Here is a 20,702-nt window from a genome sequence, read left to right as displayed (position 1 = left end):
TTTGCAGGTGATGTCATGTGTTTTCAAACCAGTTTTTTTTAATATTAATACAATAATTTTCTACATTTTCCATGAATAAATGAAATAAATAATAATTAATTTAATTTTATTTTTTTGCAGAAACCTTTCAATTTGAAAGTATTCAAACAATTTCGTATTGTTTCCAAACAGTGGCGTTTCTTTCCTGTTGTATTGATCCGCTGGCGGGCTATAAATTTCAGGACTCCGCTACCAGTAACCAGTCCTTTTTGGCCAATAGGTGCTGCCACCTGCTGATATGATCCTCCAAATGGAATTTCCTCCATAGAAGCCGCCTTAGGTTGACCGTCAGGTCTCATGGATACTAAATTACAGCTTTAGCATAATCCTAAAGCTCCTTTGGAGCAAGAGATTTACCAATACAAAGAAAAATAAGATGAGTGGAGGTGTTTATGGTGGTGGTAAGTATTTTAACGTTTTCAAATTGATGTTTTGATTGAATGTATTTTTTTTTGTTAGATGAAATAGGTGCTTTAGTTTTGGATGTTGGTAGTAATACGATAAGGGCTGGATATGCTGGAGAAGATTCTCCAAGGTTTGATATACCAACAACAGTTGGTATTTGGAGGGATTCTGTGAATGAATACAAAACGAGATATAACATAGGAACGGTTTCTTTGCACGTCACTCGACCGGAAATGGAAATGGGAACTTTTTTAAGAGAGGGAATGGTTGAAAATTGGGACATGTACGAAAATGTTGTTAATTACGTTTATTATAAACTCCTCCAAACTGAACCACAAAATCACCCAATTTTAATTTCAGAACCAGCCGTAAATCAAATTTTTTTTTTCTATTTCCATTAAAATAACCAACATTTGTTTTAGTGGAACATCCAACAAAAACGTGAGCAAATGACTGAATTAATGTTTGAAAAATACAAAGTTCCCGCTTTGTATTTAGCGAAAAGTCCGTCATTAGTCGCTTTTGCAAACGGACGTTCAACTTGTTTAGTTGTCGATAGTGGCGCAACTCATACATCGGCAGTTCCTGTTTATGATGGTCACATAATCAGCCAAGCAATGGTAAAATCGCCAGCGGGTGGTGATTATTTAACCGCACAATGTAAAGTTTACCTCGAAGGAAAAAACATCGACATCGTCCCCGCCTCAATGGTCGCCTCAAAAGAAATAACACGACCAGATGAAATCCCAAATTGGAAATCCAGAAATTTACCCAGAATGACCACGTCATGGCACAACTACATGACCAAAGAAGTCATGCAAGATTTCCAAGCTTCCGTTTTACACATTTCCGACTCTACATACGACGAGGAAATCGTCAAAACCATGCCAGCTATTCACTACGAATTTCCCAACGGTTACCACAAAGATTTTGGCGTCGAAAGATTTAAAATAACGGAGCCATTATTTAATCTCACCGCTAGAAACGGTTGTGGCATTCAACCAACTTTGGATGTTAGCACATTAGTTACCACAAGTGTTGGGATGTGCGAAATTGATCATCGACCTGTAAATATCTTATTTTTTTCTAATCATTTTCTTAATTGTTTCAATTTTTAGACTATGTATAGTAGCGTTGTTGTTACTGGAGGTAATTCAAACATCCAAGGTTTTACAGATCGATTAAATCGAGATTTACAAAGCAAAGTTCCACCGGTAATAATCTTTTTTCTTAATTTATAATATATAGTTTTGAGTTATAATGAATTTTTTGTTATGAAAATCATCAATTTTGATGTTTTGTTAATTTTCACTTTATTCTTAGAAAATAGTAACATCTAGGTTAAAACTGATTATGAATTAGGTTTTATGGGTTCATTATGAACTATTTTCGTCAAAACTTTTTTTTATCCATCGGTTTTAATTTATGAGTTATGATGAATTTTTTGAATGAAAACACTCAATTTTAATATTTTGATGGTTCTTGCTTTATTATTAAATAGTAACGAAAGCTACGATGAAATAGGGTATGGATTAAGTTGTCTTAGTTCATTGTGCACAATTTTCACGCATAATCTTTACCGCATCAATTTTATTTTTTGAGTTATGATGAATTTTTTGTTATGAAAAGCATCAATTTTGATGTTTTGTTAATTTTCACTTTATTCCTAGAAAATAGTAACATCTAGGTTAAAACTGATTATGAATTAGGTTTTATGGGTTCATTATGAATTATTTTCGTCAAAACTTTTTTTATCCATCGGTTTTAATTTATGAGTTATGATGCATTTTTTGAATGAAAACACTCAATTTTAATATTTTGATGATTTTTGCTTTATTATTAAATAGTAACGAAAGCTACGATGAAATAGGGTATGGATTAAGTTGTCTTAGTTCATGGTGTACAATTTTCACGCATAATCTTTACCGCATCAATTTTATTTTTTGAGTTATGATGAATTTTTTGTTATGAAAAGCATCAATTTTGATGTTTTGTTAATTTTCACTTTATTCCTAGAAAATAGTAACATCTAGGTTAAAACTGATTATGAATTAGGTTTTATGGGTTCATTATGAATTATTTTCGTCAAAACTTTTTTTATCCATCGGTTTTAATTTATGAGTTATGATGAATTTTTTGTATGAAAACACTCAATTTTAATATTTTGATGATTTTTGCTTTATTATTCAATAGTAACGAAAGCTACGATGAAATAAGGTATGGATTAAGTTATCTTAGTTCATTGTGTACAATTTCACGCATAATCGTTACTGCATCAATTTTCCTTTTTGAGTTATGATGAATTTTTTATTATGAAAACCATCAATTTTGATATTTTCTTAATTTTCACTTTATTCCTAGAAAATAGTAACATCTAGGTTAAAACTGATTATGAATTAGGTTTTATGGGTTCATTATGAACTATTTTCGTCAAAACTTTTTTTATCCATCGGTTTTAGTTTATGAGTTATGATGAATTTTTTGAATGAAAACACTCAATTTTAATATTTTGATGATTTTTGCTTTATTATTAAATAGTAATGAAAGCTACGTTGAAACAGGGTGTGGATTAAGTTATCTTAGTTCATTGTGTACAATTTCACGCATAATCTTTACTGCATCAATTTTACTTTTTGAGTTATGATGAATTTTTTATTATGAAAACCATCAATTTTGATACTTTGTTAATTTTCACTTTATTCTAGAAAATAGTAATATCTAGGTTAAAACTGATTATGAATTAGGTTTTATGGGTTCATTATGAACTATTTTTGTCACAACTTTTTTTATCCATCGGTTTTAGTTTATGAGTTATGATGAATTTTTTGAATGAAAACACTCAATTTTAACATTTTGATGATTTTTGCTTTATTACTAAATAGTAACGAAAGCTACGTTGAAACAGGGTATGGATTAAGTTATCTTAGTTCACTGTGTACAATTTCACGCATAATCTTTACTGCATCAATTTTACTTTTTGAGTTGATGAATTTTTATTATGAAAACCATCAATTTTGATATTTTCTTAATTTTCACTTTATTCCTAGAAAATAGTAACATCTAGGTTAAAACTGATTATGAATTAGGTTTTATGGGTTCATTATGAACTATTTTCGTCAAAACTTTTTTTATCCATCGGTTTTAATTTATGAGTTATGATGAATTTTTTGAATGAAAACACTCAATTTTAATATTTTGATGGTTCTTGCTTTATTATTAAATAGTAACGAAAGCTACTTTGAAACAGGGTATGGATTAAGTTATCTTAGTTTATTGTGTATAATTTTCACGCATAATCTTTACTGCATCAATTTTACTTTTTGAGTTATGATGAATTTTTTGTTATTAAAACCATCAATTTTGATATTTTCTTAATTTTCACTTTATTCTTAGAAAATAGTAACATCTAGGTTAAAACTGATTATGAATTAGGTTTTATGGGTTCATTATGAACTATTTTCGTCAAAACTTTTTTTATCCATCGGTTTTAATTTATGAGTTATGATGAATTTTTTGAATGAAAACACTCAATTTTAATATTTTGATGGTTCTTGCTTTATTATTAAATAGTAACGAAAGCTACGTTGAAACAGGGTATGGATTAAGTTATCTTAGTTTATTGTGTATAATTTTCACGCATAATCTTTACTGCATCAATTTTACTTTTTGAGTTATGATGAATTTTTTGTTATTAAAACCATCAATTTTGATGTTTTGTTAATTTTCACTTTATTCCTAGAAAATAGTAACATCTAGGTTAAAACTGATTATGAATTAGGTTTTATGGGTTCATTATGAATTATTTTCGTCAAAACTTTTTTTATCCATCGGTTTTAATTTATGAGTTATGATGAATTTTTTGAATGAAAACACTCAATTTTAATATTTTGATGGTTCTTGCTTTATTATTAAATAGTAACGAAAGCTACGTTGAAACAGGGTATGGATTAAGTTATCTTAGTTTATTGTGTACAATTTTCACGCATAATTTTTACTGCATCAATTTTATTTTTTGAGTTATGACGAATTTTTTATTATGTAAACCATCAATTTTGATATTTTCTTAATTTTCACTTTATTCTTAAAAAATAGTAACATCTAGGTTAAAACTGATTATGAATTAGGTTTTATGGGTTCATTATGAACTATTTTCGTCAAAACTTTTTTTATCCATCGGTTTTAGTTTATGAGTTATGATGAATTTTTTGAATGAAAACACTCAATTTTAATATTTTGATGATTTTTGCTTTATTATAAAATAGTAACGAAAGCTACGATGAAATAGGGTATGGATTAAGTTGTCTTAGTTCATTGTGTACAATTTTCACGCATAATCTTTACCGCATCAATTTTATTTTTTGAGTTATGATGAATTTTTTATTATGAAAAGCATAAATTTTGATGTTTTGTTAATTTTCACTTTATTCCTAGGAAATAGTAACATCTAGGTTAAAACTGATTATGAATTAGGTTTTATGGGTTCATTATGAACTACTTTCGTCAAAACTTTTTTTATCCATCGTTTTTAATTTATGAGTTATGATGAATTTTTGACCATGTTGTTCTTTTATGATAACATTTTGTTGAAATTTCTTTGTAGAGCATGCGTTTAAAAATAATTAGCCAAGCTGGAATGTCGGAAAAACGATTTGCATCATGGCTTGGTGGTTCGATTTTAAGTTCCTTGGGTACTTTTACTCAACTCTGGGTTTCTAAGCAAGAATACGAAGAAGTGGGTAAAGGAGTTGTAAGAAATCGGGGGTGTTAAGAAGACTGATTTTGGTCGTGAATAAAACAAAAAATGAAGAATAAAAAGACATGAATTTGTAAAAGCTAAAATAAGTTCCTATTTTAAATTAACCGCTTATTAATTTTTTAATATATTTTTTATACTACATTTTTGTAGTTTATTAAGTAGTAAGTTGTTCTTGTTTGTTTAATTTTGATGTTAAATTAATGAAATAATCCTCGCCAAATATGTTGAGTTGGAAACAACAAGTTGTTTGCCATTTAAATTAGCGTAAATTAAGTAAATATTTCTGTATTTTTATAAAGAATTGTAGATAAGAATGAGAGAAAAAACAAATTCGTATAAAAATCGTTTATTTCTTTCATATAATCTTGATTTTTTCTTAAAAAATTTGTTCGACCTGAGAGTCAAAAAATATAAATACAAAAATTAGTCAATAAAAAATAATTTACTCTAACAAAATTAATAATATAAAAATTAAAACAACCTACTTAAAAATAAATAAATTAAAAAGTTAATCGTACAGGTTTCGGCATATCGCAAATTGCGTTATGTGCGAAAATCGCGAAAATTCCTGCTAAAGTAATCCCTACGGAGTCAGCAAAACTAGTTGTGGCCATAGAGAATTGTTTATTTTCTTCTGAAACCTAAACAAAAAATGTTTAGCCACCTTAAATTAAATATACAAAACACGTAGAGCACTCACCTCAGTGGAAATTCTATAAAAAGTATTAACATAAGCTCCACCCCCTAAAAGACCTTCCCACAAAGTCAAAATTAACACAACCCAAAACGCTGGAATGTAATAAAAGATAGCTTCCGTTGTGAAGATGGCGACGTTGAAAAGTTGAAGAATCGCCATGATCCAAATATTTTTAATATGAATCAAATTAACCGACGATCTCGATATGAAGACACCAATTTGATAATCAACTTGCAACCATCTATATTGAGCGGCGTGGTCAATGAATGTATCATCATAATTTATTAATTCAAACTAAAATATTAAAAAAAATAAAATTAAATCATACTTTTAAAACGACTCTTACAGTTCCCTGATTAATAAAGTATTCAAACAGATAAACTAATCCGAGAGGGATCATAAACTTCATTAACCCAGGTAAGATAGCCAATTTCTTTTTGAAACTTTCGTAAGGATCATTAATTTCATCTTTGTTAATTTTATGTTGAAGTGCCACATCGCCTTTCTCGTCTGGCTGTCGTAAAATGAACCAAAAACTAAAAATCGAAATAAATATATATTAATAATAAATAATATATATATTAATAATATATATATTTGTTAGTTAAACTTACGATACTCCCATCAAAACGGGGACAATCAACATGATTAAAAGAGCGTTTCTAATTCCGAGCTTATTCAAAGCGGCGTAAGATAAAGCTCCAATCACCCCAGCACCTCCGGTACCAGATGACCACGAAGAAATTACGTTTCTAAATTAATTAAAAAAAGTAATAAAGGTTTTTATTTCATTTTTTGAGTAATTTTTACTTGTGATAAAACGAACTGTATTGCAAATAAGTTACTTCGCCCAGACCCGAACTGAACGATGTTATCACCACCCCAAAGATGGACATAAACTGGCTTTCACTGAAAGCAACCAAAAGGAGTCCACCAGCCGCTGATAAAACACATAAAGCGACGCGTACGCTGAAAAAAATTAATTAGCCAAGGAAATTAATTAATTTTCATTATAACTTACTGGACGAAAAACGGTAAAAATGGTGCTATTAATTTAATAACTAAACAAGGAAGGATATCAGCTAGTAATATGGCCCCCGTTGACATATAATTGCAGTCTCTTTCGCTATTATGGCCCTAAAAATAAAAAAAAAATAGATAATTTCATTAAATTTTAAGTAAAAAAAAAGATTAGAGGTCGTGAGTTTTTATTGATCCTCAATGAATGCCAATTGGGATTAATTGATGTGGCGTGCGAATGCTTTTAAAAAAAATACCCAACATATTCCAATAAACAACCTGTCGTGACAATTCTTGCGCAAACCAAGGGGACTTCCCCACTTAAAAAATTTCTAAATCCCGTTTGTTTTATTCATGACCCGCGAAGGTTGCGGTTATGTTTTTGAAATCTAATTTTAATACAATAAAAATTAAATTCTTGTATTGCGTATCTTTATAACATTTTTTTATTGGTTTCGCGTCCATAAAATAATTAAAATCGCTCGTAATAAAAAAAAGTTAACTACGCAATAAATCAAAAAGAAAATTGTTATATAACGTACTGGTTGTTGTTTTTTTATAAAATTATTTCAAGTATTTGTTAAGTACGAACACACTTGGGTTAGATAGATAACACAAAAAATCTATATACATTTTCTTTCCGATAATTAGACTAAAAAGGAAGGTGTTTTTCATTGTTTTACGATATAATTGCACAGCTTTATCAATAGATCGTTAAAAATTGATTTCAAAAACTTGTTTTCAAGAAACGCATTATTTTTTTAAGATGTATTTTGTTGTTGTCGCACTTCCTAAATGGGCAGATAAATCAAATTTGTAACGAAATTGTGAAACAAAAATGTTTTTGATTATTCTTTTTTATTTTAAATTTATTTTTGAGACGATTGCGAAAATACTCTGTTGAAATTATTAATAATTAAAACGAATCTAAATTTAAATAAAGTTCATTCAATTGTAACAAATCCGTCTTTCATTATCAGCGAATTTCTTGCTGAACGTTATTATCTTTAGTGTTGGTCATGGTTGTTTAATAAACAAAATATTCAAATGCTTTTATGTTTAGTATTTCCGGTATTTTAATTCTTATTTATCATATAAAAATATATTTATCTCAGTGAAAATAAATATTTGAGTTGCACTCATTGCAGTAAGATAAGTTTTCAGGTCGGCTCAAAAAATAAATTACTCACCTCATCACCCCATGTTTCCGGCGTTTGAGCATGTAAAATGTCTTTGGCAGCACTCAACATAACGACGTACCCATAATTGTTACACAACCCAAGAATCCAATAGGCAACAAGATTCCTCCAGTTTTCCTTTTTTAAATTTGGCGTCTCTTCCGGTCCGACAACTTCACCACCGTTCATTTTACTATTTTAATTAAATTATAAAGAACAAAAACGTATTTTAATAAGAAGAAAAGTGTGAATGAGGCCTAAAACATGTGGCGTTTAAAGAAGATTTTACCGCGACCCGTACCAAACGAGAACTTAAACGCTAATAGGATGGCAAAACGTTCTGCAAGTGCTTATATATACGGCCGAAAGGCGGTTTTGGTAGTGTTGAAGCGATGCGTCTTGTGCCAGACATCGTCGACTTTTTTTTTGTATTTTTAATGGGGTTGCTTTTTTGGTAGGTCGCTTCACTTAGTGAGGTGAAGTTGGAGTTTTATTATATTATCAATTTTTTTTATAACATCAATTAAAATGAGAAATTTTATAAAATTTTTATTATTTAACAAATATATATAATAAAATATTTATTTTTGTATTATTATCTTACCATAAAATAAAATGAACCAAAATTTTTTAATTTAAATTTAATCTTTAATAATTTTAGGTCTCAAAGATTTTGTTCGAACGTCAAATTAAGAATATTTCATTAAAAAATTGAGGTTGGGACCTAAAATAATTCCATCTGTGAGAATGAAAATGTATTATTCGAGCTTGCAAAATTACCAGACTCTTCATTTCTGGAAGAAACGAAAATTCTAAATGTTCTGGTGAGAGCTAGCTCCATAAGGAAAAATAAGATGCTTTTACAGAAAAGATTTTAATAAATCTTATTATTAATGAAATTGCTACAAAAAATTTGAATTTTGTATGAAAATAGATTTTATGGATGAGTGAATCTTAGAAGTAATCATGATTCAATTCCATCGGAAAAGAATGCTTTGGTGAACTTTCCAGAAGCAGCGAAAGTTCCAGTTGCTTAGTTTTTTATTAAAAGCCTAACAGGCGCATAAAGTGTCAATTTATTAAAAACAGCCTTGGAACTATTGCACGATTCTGAGAAATAAGAAGATAATAATCTCACCCAATGTATTGTTATGTGCATACAATAGTCAACAATACAAAAAAATAATAATAATGTTCAATAAAAAATGCAATTTAAGTATTCCTCTATTGAGTAGAAGGAGTATTGTGGTAACAATCGCTTCACTTTCCGCCTGAAGATGGGCAACGGCAACTCAGAATATGCTGGTGGCAATTTATAATATAATTTTATGCACATATAATTAGTGCTTTGTTGTGCTCTTTTGATGTGGTGTTGTGGAATGACGATCCTGTTCTTCTGCCTAGTGTCATGTTGGTGGATATCACTATGAGATGAATATCTCATTTTGTTCTTATGCAGAAGGGTAACTGCCGTCAGTATGTAGACGCTAGGGACAGTTAATATTTGCATCGCTTTAAATATGCTTCTGCAGCTATCTCGTCAAGGCTTCCTTTTGCTGGATTAAGAGCTGGTTTTTAAGTAATTTTTGTTGTTACTTTAGCAATCTGCGCAAAATGACCAGATAAGTGTGGATTTGTAGTTTTCCCTCGATGTTTATTAAATCTGTAAATATATTATCTATGCAGGTTGCGGATCCTGGTGATACTCTAAGTAGAAGGATTGGAAAACCATTGGAAAACCCAGGATTGGCTACCACGCCGGCGTCCTGGGTTCTATTCCCAGTGAATACACGCCGAGTCGCCTCCCCGTCCTTCGGAGGGGACGTTAAGCCGTCGGTCCCGGCAACCAGTCTAACATCTCTGGTTGTCGTCAGATACATGTGTAGTTGGAGGTTGTGAACGTAAAAACGGGTTGAAAGCGCGTCTACGCTCTTTGAGCGGTACTCAGCCATGCACCCAAGTTTCTGGGCGTTGGAGTACCAGCCCGGCTGAAGGCGAGGCGAGAAGCGGTATCAGCCTGATCGGATGCCATCTTCGAACATCTTTCACTCCTCCAAATAGACCTACACATGGCCGAAGTAAACCGTGAGGATGTACAAAGGGACCGTTGGGGCCTAAGTGCTTTGGTTATACCACCTGTGGTTTAACCAACCTCACATGAAACTACATACATACAAGAAACCTTCCATTCCAAACATATTGAATATGTTACGAACCGCCATGGAATCTTGGTTGCTATGCATACAATTTGTGTTAAAATCTCTGGAAAGTAGCACTCTATAGTTAGGATACGTTTCTGCAATGTCTACCAGGTACCATTTCAGTTTTTCCTTGTCACCAATGTTATATTTTTTCAGGGTTACAGCTGTAATTTCCACATCCTTTTCCTGACAGTAATCATCTGTACTAAGCACCGGCGTGGACTGGATTGAATCTTTTGTTAATATTAAGACACCGCCACCCTAGACACCTACTCGAGTGTAAGACTGATCACAGACCAGCAAAATATGTTTTCTCAAGGAAGTACCTCACCCACGCCAGTCCCACAGTTGTAGATGTACATAGAACCTTAAAGATCTACACTGATGGTTCAAAAGGACGAAATGGTGCAGGCGCGGGGGTATTCTCTCACGATCCCCTGATTCGCCTCTCAGAACCTTTAGGGTCCAGCACCACCGTCATACAAGCGGAACTAACTGCTATTAAACTTGCTGCTGACTGCATTGTTGAATCCAACAAGCGGGGTAAGTGTTTTACTATTTTTACAGACAGTAAACAATCTCTTTTAGCTTTAAGCAGAGTTATTATAACGTCTGCAGTAGTTATGGATTGTCACAAAGCACTGGAGGAGGCCGCGAAATACAATTCTGTCAGAATCCAGTGGATTAAAGGGCATTCCGGCTCCAAGGGTAACAACCACGCGGACAGGCTAGCCAAACGTGCTGCCGGTAGAGCGCCCTGTGCACCCGAGCCGATAATTACCCCCTCCTTAGCCACTCATATCGAGTTAATAAAGCACATTACCCACAAAAAAATTTTAAACGGGTGGGACCGTACCCCGGGCTGTCATCTCGCTAAGGAATTGTTAAAATATCCTTCAGCCGCAACAGCCCAGTTTTTCGTAGGGCTCGGTAAAAGTGCCCTTCGCACTGCTACAGGTCTCCTCACGGGACACTGTAAAGTAAATAAGCACCTTCAAAACATGAAGCTTGCTGACTCTCCTCTCTGTCGAGCCTGTGAACAGGATGACGAGACGGTTAAACACACCTTGTGTGATTGCCCCTCTCTGACCGACCTCAGATTGAGGACCTTCGGGGAGGAATGGCCAACCACAGATGACATCAGGAATGCACCTGTAGGAGCTGTCCTAGCCTTTGATAAATCCTTAGGCTGGTTGATGTGACCAGAGCGTGTAATGGGAGGATGCACAAGGGGCCCAATGGGGCCTAAGTGTGGCGTGCGGTTTTGCATGCACTCCCCAATCCATACATACATACAAGACACCGCCACCAGATTATTTGTTATATCATGAAGAATACACAGGAATGGGAGCATGTTATAAAAAAACTTTTTGCAGAAAAATTGTAGCAAATTTTATTCTTAACAATATTGCTCTATGCAGTTTTGACCCCAGATACATAGATATCCAGAAAAATAGTATTACGGGAGTTCAGGAATACGTTTGTTTTGTAAATCACAATTAAGATATCAAAACGACCAAATATTAGTCAAATTAAATTCTCGAAAATATTTTAGGATTTCGACAATAGGTTATCGTCTTTGATGATAGTTGAAAAACTTTGGGATTTACCGTATCATTATTTGCACAACATAAAATGTAACAATTTTTAACTTCAATTGAAGATAAATTGAAGTAATAAATTTTGAAATTGTTTTCTTCTTAATTTCTTCAGTACCATTTGCGTCAATCAATTTTTGCGTGATTAATTAATAAATTCTCACGCTAATAAAAAAATTTAAGGTTTAAGGTTGAATGTTTAAATCAAACCGAAATCTTTGATTTTATCTTCTTTATCTATTAAAATAAATGTATACAAAACTACTTGAATTGTTTCAGAAATACTTGAACTTTAATTTATAATTAATAACATTTTCTGTTCTGAATGTAGCTAACGCTGCTTTCTAATGGGGCAGTGCAGTAGATGTTAATCAAATTGGGGTTGAGTAATTAGTTTTATAGTAACAATTAGTTAAAATAATAATAATTAGACTTCGAAGTAGCCCCAAATATCACGACCAATACTTAGTCTACCAAACTTGGTTTCACGCTCCGAATCTCAAATGATACCATTACCAAGTTTATGGAAAAAATAATAATAATAATCTCGCCGACGTCTTTGACGCCGCAAGTGTCATGAACAATACACAGCACAGGAATGGGAGAATGAAAAAAACTTTTGGAAGAAAAATTGTAGCAAATTTTATTCTTAACAATACTGCTCTCAGATACATAGATATCCAGAAAAATAGTATTCCGGAACTTCAGGAATGCGTTTGTTTTGTAAATCAGAATTAAAATATCAAAACGACCAAATATTATTCAAATTAAATTTAAAAGTTATCTTTTTATAGTTGAAAAACTTTGGGATTTACCATGTTATTATTTGTTACCACATAAAATGTAACAATATTTAACTTCAATTGAAGATAAAGTGAAGTAATAAATGTTTTCTTCTTAATTTCTTCAGTACCATTTGCGTCAATCAATTTTTGCGTAGTTAATAAATAAAGTCTCATAATAAAAAAAATTATTGTTTAATCAAAGCGAAATCTTAGATTTTAACTTTTTTATCTATTAAAATAAATGTATACACAAAACTATTTGAATTGTTTCAGAAATACTTGAACTTTAATTTATAATGAATAACGCCAAGGTGAAAAATGAAATATTTAAAATTAAATTTCTTACATTTTATACTCCGTATCCAAAAGGCGATATTCGGCATCGTGAGGGTGTTTGGTAGTTCCCGTCATTTTTGTTTGAAATGTTCTAATATACACTTATTAATATCAGACACTAATCGATCTTAGTACTGAGAAAATTTCGCAACCGGAACATATATATATATATATATATAACAATCAGTTTGATAATAATTTTTTTATAATTTAAAAAAGTACTAATCTAATGATGAGATTTGATTGTTTGTCTTCATGACAAGTATCAAAAATCAACGTTCAATCCATTGTTATTTGCAACCTATCTACCAATTGTAGCGTTGATTTAAACACACATTTTAATTTTAATTGAAACAACTTGTGATAAATATCGATAAATCACAATTTAGTCGTAGTTAGGAAAAATTAGGTTTGCAGATAAAAATAGGCACACCTACAATTTCAAATTACGTCAATTTTTTAGGAAAAAGAAACGCGTTGCAGCTTAAATAAAAATGTAATTTTATTACACCAGTACACAGTTACATACACATACATACCATATTTTTACAGACTATAAACAGTTAAGTGGTATGTATATCATATACGTTTGTACTTCTTTGAGTGAAAATTATTTAATTAGAAATTGACAGAAACTTAAACAAAAAACGAACAGAGAAAAACATATTTTTTTTAATAAAAAAAAAGAAATTATGAACGTTTGGGAAAAAACTGTTTAGCAATGTCATATCTAAAGTGCCTGAGTTGCAAATATTTAAAAGGAAACCAAAATAGTAGTGATAGAAAAAGATATACAAAATGTTAACTAATATATTATGATTCTCGACACCCACTTCGTTTTAATAGATCATACAACCGAATTAGCACAAAATTAAAATACATAATTCTATATCAAAATCTAATTTTTTTGGTAATTCGGTCATAACGTCGAAATACAGAGTATTAATTAATTATCGTACCCGACGTCATCATTGCAAGTATGCAACCAAAATCACAGTATTGGTATTGCAATACGCGATTTGCGCATGATGCGTATTGCACTGCGATGTTGGTTGCATATTCGCAATGATGACGTCGGGTACGATAATTAATTAACACTCCGTAGGTTGCAAGAATAACAATACATTAATAATTACTATACATATTAACCTTTTCCTATCCAAATTGAATTCCGAAATGTGGATTCATCTCATTACAAATCATATATATATATACCTTTGTTATTAAGAATGCAGTAGATGGAGAGTCCATCGCTGTGGACAAACTTAATTAACTCCCCACCTACTACATCCTTAAATGGAACTTCTTATTATATATCGTGATATCGTTAAAGCCAAGAAAGGGAAAATCTTGAACTAAATCAGAGGAAATAAAACAAAAAAAAAAAATAAGAAAAGAATAGTAGTCTCCGTTAAGTTGCTCGTATGGGTTAAGAAATTGCTTCCGAATACAAACCTCGAAATCGGAAAAACGGATCATCGTCAAAAAATCACTGCGAAAAGCAAATATATTTTTTTAAAACTTATGCTTATGACGATGTTTCCTTGAAGTTTCCGGTGAAGTGCGGTGTTTGGATCTAGACGGCGATCTGGAACTAGACTTGTGATCGTATTTGGAAGAGCGGGGTGAGTACGGGGAATAGCGGCTACTAGTGCGGTACCGAGTCTGAGGGCTGTACTTGCCATTCGAACTCGGCGAACAAGGGCTACGGTGTCGATAACGGGAGGTCGTCGAGGGGGAATGTCGACGTATTCTGGGGGGACTCGGCGGACTTGGCGCTCTTGGTGGTCTTTTTCGTGTTGGTGAACGACTTTTTGACCTAAAATCACACACAATCTCGTACTTATTAAACTCTAATACTAATCATTTTTACATCCAAATTTACTTACAATTTTATTACACCAAATTATTAAGCAAAAAGTTTTTCTATACTAGGGTGTTTTTTTTATCTACTTGGAGCTAAAATACTCCGAGAACATAGAAAAGAGACCCCATTTTAGTAAAAATATCATTTTCCTTTCTTAATACAGAGTCTATGTTAATTATTTTAGGACCTAAATCGAATAACTTTATTATAGATTTTAGGTCATACAATAATTATTCCTTACTTCGACTTTTACTGCCTTCATACATAAATAATTTATTAAATGAGTAGAAGAGATTGAAATGTTCTAAATTATTCACCCCACCACTTTCAAAATTAAATTCACCAAAAAATCATTAAAATGGTGGGATAAAGTAAAAATGTTGGGAAGAATAACCTAAAACTCTCCAATTTCTGCTACTTAAATCTAAATATATCTATATAAAAAAAATTGTATTGAAATTGTTACCTGTGTTTTGAAGAGGAACCACTCGAAGAGCTTCGAACATGCTTTTTAAGTTTTCTAGTACTACAACATCATTAACAATCGTGAGCTCGAATAATTTATCGTAGAAAATAAAATAAATCGCGTTTATCAAACTAAATGCAAAATAATTTTGCATTGAATTTGAGTCGTTTATTATTTTAAAATGAAAATCCGCGTTATGTTCGCATCCTATACTCACATGTCTTTGTAGTAATTGGATTCTTCATCGGAGGAATCGATTTTGTCGCCATCGTAGTCGGTTTTGTCGCGTTTGTGTCTAGATGAAGCGGTCTTCTCGGCTTTTTCCTTTTCCTTACGCTCCTTCTCTGACTTCCGGAGCAACTTGCGCCTGTAATGTTCAACTTGTTGGGGCACAGACCATCCGGTCTTGAGAGATCGCGACCCCGATTCTAATTCATCTTGATATTCCATCGCCTTAACCTCGATTTCTCGCAATTTTGTACGCCTTTCCTCGGTCATAGCCCTACTCAATAAAACAGCTCCGTAAAGTTCACTAAATAAACCGCACCCAACACAGTTCCCATACTATTTTTCTCCACTTTTCATTTCATTTTTTTAAATTTATTATTTAAGTGTGTGTTTATGTTTTATTTTTGTTTGTTACGAATTCGTATTACCTGAGGTCGCTACCATCGTTCGAATCTTGAGTGTCGTTCTGCGTACTATCCAAACTCGCGTCCGCGCTACTTTCGAGAAGATCCCATTTACTCGTCGTCATCGCTTGAGCTTCAACTTGTTCGGGGTCCACCGTTTCCCATTTTGATCGAATAAATCCGGATAACGCCACTACACCTACTTTATCACTATCTTTTTCGTCTAATATATCATCGATTGCTTTACCTATGTTTAAATATAAGTCAATGAGAGGCTAAATTTGTTACTAATATATTTACCATCAATATCTTCGTAAGGTGACGGACTTCTGAATTTTTGTTTCATTGCACTTTTTAATAGAGTTGCTCCGTCCATCGGCGCGTCTTCTTCGTCTTCGATGGCGTCTTGTAGGGGATCGCCATCGATGTTGTCCGATTCATTCTCTTCTTCTTTAACCTGAAGGATTAGATTTTTAATTTAGACATTTTAGTGTATATTTTAGTATTTATTACTTCAATTTCGAGCCCTAAGAACGCATTATGCAACTTATCCATAAACACTTTTGGATAAATATTATCTTCCCAAGCTTTAAGCGTTCTTAAAATCCTCGATTTGAATCCTTCAGCTTTCATTCGCCCCTCGAGTTTATCAAACGTTGATTTTAAATGTTTCATTATATCTATTAATCTGCTTTCGAATCTAATTTATAAAATAAATGTTTATTTTTATTATTTATTGTTTTAAAAGAATCTTACGCTTTTCTATAAGATGAAGCCTTATTTATTTTGACCGCACAATTATGTAAAATATCGGATACTAAATAAAGACGTGCGATTTTTTTAAGAATCGTAGTGAGTTCGTTTGATAACGACTCAGTTATGCAATCAGCAACTTCCTCCGCGGCTTCGCTATGTTCAATACAAAACACCATAACTTCGCCGATTTTTTTTGATTCAGGTGTTAAGTTTCGTATTAAATCTTCTAATCGATCTCTTTGTCTATAACAAAAACAAAATTTATAATAAGTCTTACTTAAAAGTAATAGAAATGAAATATTTACGTATTTGATAAAGTTCCTTTTGTTGAAGCACGTTCATCGTCGTCAACAACAAGTTCGTCCGGCATACCGGAAGTGTAACAATTCATTAGCGGCGGTTTCCAAATGGAACCTTCCGTGAACATCCGAAACTCTTTATGGGACCACTCTTTTTGCGAATCACCGTGCATGATTGAATAAATTTTCCAACGATAATAAAGATGCGCTGGGCTTTGATTTTCAAATAAAAACCTAAATACTGGATTATTAATCTCCCGATTCATAATCATCGCCTCAAACATTGGCCCTTCACGTACGACAAATTCCACCATTCGATGAATCAACATCAAAAGGTTTCGATCGGTTGGAATGACAACTTTGACAACAGCTCTACCGAGAACTTCATTAAATTCTTCGGTGGATTTCGGTAAAACATCTTTATCTTTACCTTGGGGTTGGGCGTTAAACGGTAAACCGGATGGTGGCGGTGGAAGTGAAAGTTCTAAAAGGGATGGCGGGATATAAATCGGGTGAGGTGGGATAACAACCGATTTTCCCCAACCCAATTTCATTTCATAACCGATAATATCTTTGCCGTTTAAATTACGTAAAGCTCGCTCGCCATCTTTTCGGCTCATATAAGCCACAAAACCACAATTTCGACCCCGCGATTTTTCTTCGTCGGATCTGGGCCACATTATTTTTATACTTGCTAATGGACCAAATCGACCAAAAATTTCCATTAATTGTTGTTCCGTTATCTAATTAATTTAAAACAATTTATTTATATTGTGATATCCAAACTAATTTATAAAGTAATTTACACAATTTTTAGTACAGTAAAGGAGAAAACACTCAATTGGTTTGTTAAAAGAATCGTGTAAACTCAACTTAACACGTTCGCTACCGGCGTCCAGTTTGTTAATGCATTTAAATGGTGCTTATAGTAAGTTATAATATCGTAGCCTGTACTTGAAAGTCTAGGCTGTTTCTGTGGTGATGACGGGAAAAGTATTTTCTTATGTTTGAAATACGAATACGATCAAAATATGCAAAAAAAACATATGCATCCCATTTAAAATAACAATGTTGGTTGCCAACATCACAAACAAGCAAATTTCGTCAAAAAATGCACCACGATTAATAAAGAAACTTGTACAGTGTGTTAATTAATGCAATATTAGTATGCAACCAATATCACAGTATGCATATTGCAATACGCATACTGTGATATGGGTTGCATGCTTTCAATGATGACTTCGGGTACGATAATTAATTAACACTCTATATTTGAAACATTTTTCTTTAAAACCAATATGTGCCAAAATCGATCTCTTGAGGTTCAGAAAAGAAGTTATAAAGGTCAATGATGAATTCCATTATCTGGAGACAAATTCGCGATGAAATCGAAAGTGTAGCAGAGGTGGAGTTTACAAGAAATCCAGAAAACGCTGGTTTATGCGTAGATCCATGCTTCAGAATGTGGCACAGTGCTGATATTTTGACTATGAATTGGTACATGGGAAAAAACTACTGGAGAAGGCGCGGTAGCAAACGTGTTAATTAATTAGTGTTTTGATTAATGTACCTTAGGATTTAAATTTCCTAAATACAAATTTGTCGTCGTTGGATCTCCATTATCAAAAGATCCAACATCGCTTTTTAAAAATAAATCCAACTCGGATTCAATCGGCGTCCGAATTGAACCTTTGTATTTGTGGCGTTCTTCTCGTTCCTCTTGAATTCTGTTAAAATAATAAATAAGTTGTGATTTAAATTGCACGTTTATTACTCACTGTCTTAATTCTTCCTTAAATGATTCTAAATTGCTCTTAGTTGAAGGTTTTTTCTTCCCTAACCGTTCCGGTTTTCTATCCCCAGCGAGTAATTTTGCGTACGCTTGGGCTTGTTCAGCACTCGATTGTAAATCATGACTACTCGAGAGCCTCGATTGAGGTTTATAAAGTTTTCCTTTCTCTCTAGTATCTTCTTCTATTATTTGGAATATTAAAAAAATTGTTAGTTTTACAATTTTGGTTAAAAATGACATTAATTAATATGCATGTAGTAAAAATTAAAGATAACAAGTATTCTCAGTATGGTGTCATAATAAATTAATGAAATAAGAAAATATATTTATCAAGAAAAAAAAACGTATTTACAAATTTATCATAGTATCCTCTAAAATGGAACTTGAAGGTTGAGGAGAACTTTGTATTTTAAGTTTTTTGGGTATAACAAACGCGTCTAAAATTGTTGGATAGATCATTCCATGATTTTACAACCAATTTAACGCATTCTAAGATATTAAATTGTTTTCCAAAATTCTTTAAGGTTGTAGAATTGAGGTTGTGTTTGGGGCAAGAAATCCAATCAAATTCTGTATCAAGAGTAAGAGTTTGTCCATTGACTGAAAAGGTAATGGGTAACCCCAACTTTCTTATTAAATTGCCAGTAAACTCCCAAGTTCTCTTTATTGACTTTTTTTGTTTAAAATACTCTAGGATTGGCAGAGTGATAAACAAACATAGGTTTTAATTTCATATCTCCAGAAGAATTTGCAACAAGAAGAAGTGTTATCTTTTATAGGTTTATGACCTGGATTTCTTGTGTTAAAAAATTGTTGGGTGTTATTTTCCACAAATTTAGCGAATTCGATTTTATAACGTTCTGCCTCCTTTGTAGCTTCTCCACAACTTTTTTAAAATCAATTAAACCAACCCTTACTAACTTTAGCCATTAAAACGCATATTTTCTATATTTTATATTCAACTTTTTAAGTCATTAAAAATTCTGAGTGCTTTTTCACAAATAAATGCAAATGCACTCCCTTCTCATCTCTTTGTCTTTAATATAAGTAGTAAATTTTCCATTGAAATAGATAAAATTATTCTTGTTTTTCTTTAATACTCATTTTTTTCTACACAATACTAATTTAAAAAACACTTAATAGTTGAAAGCTTATGAACATAACAAGCAACTGTTGTCTACAAAGATTTACTTAATACATATCATTAGATTTATAATTATGATTGGATTTAAAGCCTGTATTGGGTATTGTGGTATGTAACAGTATGATTCATATCATAAAAAGTCATTAAAACATTCAATATCAACAAAAAGAATGGTACATAATTATTATTAACTTCCATTTAAACTTACTTCTTGCCCCAGCATCATAAGTACCGGCTTTAACCCAAACTTTGCTTGATCCATTAAGCGGTGTTTCTTGAAATGTTTCAACAAACTCTTGAAACGCCTTTAAAATAATTAAATAGTTGTAGAACGATTATTATGAAAAAAAAAACTGATTATTAATGAATTCTTACATGAGCCGCCGCTTTTTCTTCTTCTTTTTTGCGTTGTTCTTCTAACTCTTTTTTTGAAAGGGGCCTTTTCCCCATCGTGCCTATGGTAAATGCTTTTAGTTTTTGTTGCGGTATCTTCTAAAAAAACACAAATAATCAAAGAACTTTTTAAAGGCAGATTCGTACGGATACGCACTTTTAATTTGTCCGTCATCGTGGGTGCTTTATCCAAAACTAATAATTAAGAAGCAACAACACTAGTTAATGTAACATTAATCGCGTTTTGTTGAACATTTTGTTGTTGCTTTTTGTACAAAAACCTGACCATCCAAAGCTGGTAACATCACGAATGTGAAGTTAGCTTCTACATGCCTGTT

At 32.2% G+C, this 20,702-nt stretch overlaps 3 protein-coding genes across 4 annotated transcripts; 1 reads left to right on the top strand and 2 right to left on the bottom strand.

Annotated features, from left to right (window-relative positions):
- The first annotated feature begins 102 nt into the window (after positions 1-102).
- Positions 103-6,691, top strand: LOC111425612 (actin-like protein 6A). The gene is made up of 5 exons (XM_023059743.2): positions 103-440; positions 499-812; positions 867-1,511; positions 1,563-1,658; positions 5,045-6,691. Exons 1-5 carry the CDS (start codon positions 416-418, stop codon positions 5,210-5,212), a joined length of 1,248 nt encoding a protein of 415 aa, XP_022915511.2. The 5' UTR covers positions 103-415; the 3' UTR covers positions 5,213-6,691.
- On the bottom strand, positions 5,531-13,412 carry LOC111425604 (CLN3 lysosomal/endosomal transmembrane protein, battenin). Its single transcript, XM_023059734.2, has 8 exons — positions 13,026-13,412; positions 8,108-8,288; positions 6,919-7,034; positions 6,708-6,866; positions 6,512-6,649; positions 6,244-6,433; positions 5,901-6,191; positions 5,531-5,841 (listed from the first exon to the last, which is right to left on the bottom strand). The coding sequence occupies exons 1-8, from the start codon at positions 13,088-13,090 to the stop codon at positions 5,701-5,703; spliced, it is 1,281 nt and encodes a 426-aa protein (XP_022915502.1). The 5' UTR covers positions 13,091-13,412; the 3' UTR covers positions 5,531-5,700.
- Positions 13,413-13,499: 87 nt separating this feature from the next.
- On the bottom strand, positions 13,500-20,690 carry LOC111425603 (U2 snRNP-associated SURP motif-containing protein). 2 transcript variants are annotated; one of them, XM_023059732.2, is made up of 13 exons: positions 20,522-20,690; positions 20,347-20,463; positions 20,180-20,276; positions 18,814-19,009; positions 18,606-18,762; positions 17,042-17,778; positions 16,737-16,979; positions 16,494-16,680; positions 16,281-16,437; positions 16,005-16,227; positions 15,566-15,850; positions 15,349-15,408; positions 13,500-14,834 (listed from the first exon to the last, which is right to left on the bottom strand). In XM_023059732.2, exons 1-13 carry the CDS (start codon positions 20,537-20,539, stop codon positions 14,531-14,533), a joined length of 2,781 nt encoding a protein of 926 aa, XP_022915500.1. In that variant the 5' UTR covers positions 20,540-20,690; the 3' UTR covers positions 13,500-14,530. The 2 variants fall into 2 exon arrangements, with proteins under 2 accessions (XP_022915500.1, XP_022915501.1); XM_023059733.2 differs by having other exon boundaries at positions 20,347-20,460.
- Positions 20,691-20,702: the final 12 nt, after the last annotated feature.

This window comes from Onthophagus taurus, chromosome 8, assembly GCF_036711975.1.
Source record: "Onthophagus taurus isolate NC chromosome 8, IU_Otau_3.0, whole genome shotgun sequence".
Taxonomy (NCBI): Eukaryota; Metazoa; Arthropoda; class Insecta; order Coleoptera; family Scarabaeidae; genus Onthophagus; species Onthophagus taurus.
The sequence above is the reverse complement of the archived record's forward strand: the minus strand, read 5'-3'. Positions and strand labels throughout refer to the sequence as shown.

What these genes read in the sequence shown, in the direction of transcription:
- LOC111425604 (XM_023059734.2), bottom strand. Translation starts at nt 13,090, where the DNA reads ATGACGGGAACTACCAAACACCCTCACGATGCCGAATATCGCCTTTTG. An exon ending in TTGGATACGGAGTATAAAAT is followed by an intron (nt 8,289 to 13,025) that starts GTAAGAAATTTA and finishes TAATTAAAATAG; the next exon opens with TAAAATGAACGGTGGTGAAG. An exon ending in TTTTTACCGTTTTTCGTCCA is followed by an intron (nt 6,867 to 6,918) that starts GTAAGTTATAAT and finishes AATTTTTTTCAG; the next exon opens with CGTACGCGTCGCTTTATGTG.
- LOC111425603 (XM_023059732.2), bottom strand. An exon ending in TTTAAGGAAGAATTAAGACA is followed by an intron (nt 18,763 to 18,813) that starts GTGAGTAATAAA and finishes TTATTTTAACAG; the next exon opens with AATTCAAGAGGAACGAGAAG. An exon ending in TAGGAAATTTAAATCCTAAG is followed by an intron (nt 17,779 to 18,605) that starts GTACATTAATCA and finishes TAAATTAATTAG; the next exon opens with ATAACGGAACAACAATTAAT.
- LOC111425612 (XM_023059743.2), top strand. Translation starts at nt 416, where the DNA reads ATGAGTGGAGGTGTTTATGGTGGTG. An exon ending in GCGAAATTGATCATCGACCT is followed by an intron (nt 1,512 to 1,562) that starts GTAAATATCTTA and finishes TTCAATTTTTAG; the next exon opens with ACTATGTATAGTAGCGTTGT. An exon ending in TACAAAGCAAAGTTCCACCG is followed by an intron (nt 1,659 to 5,044) that starts GTAATAATCTTT and finishes ATTTCTTTGTAG; the next exon opens with AGCATGCGTTTAAAAATAAT.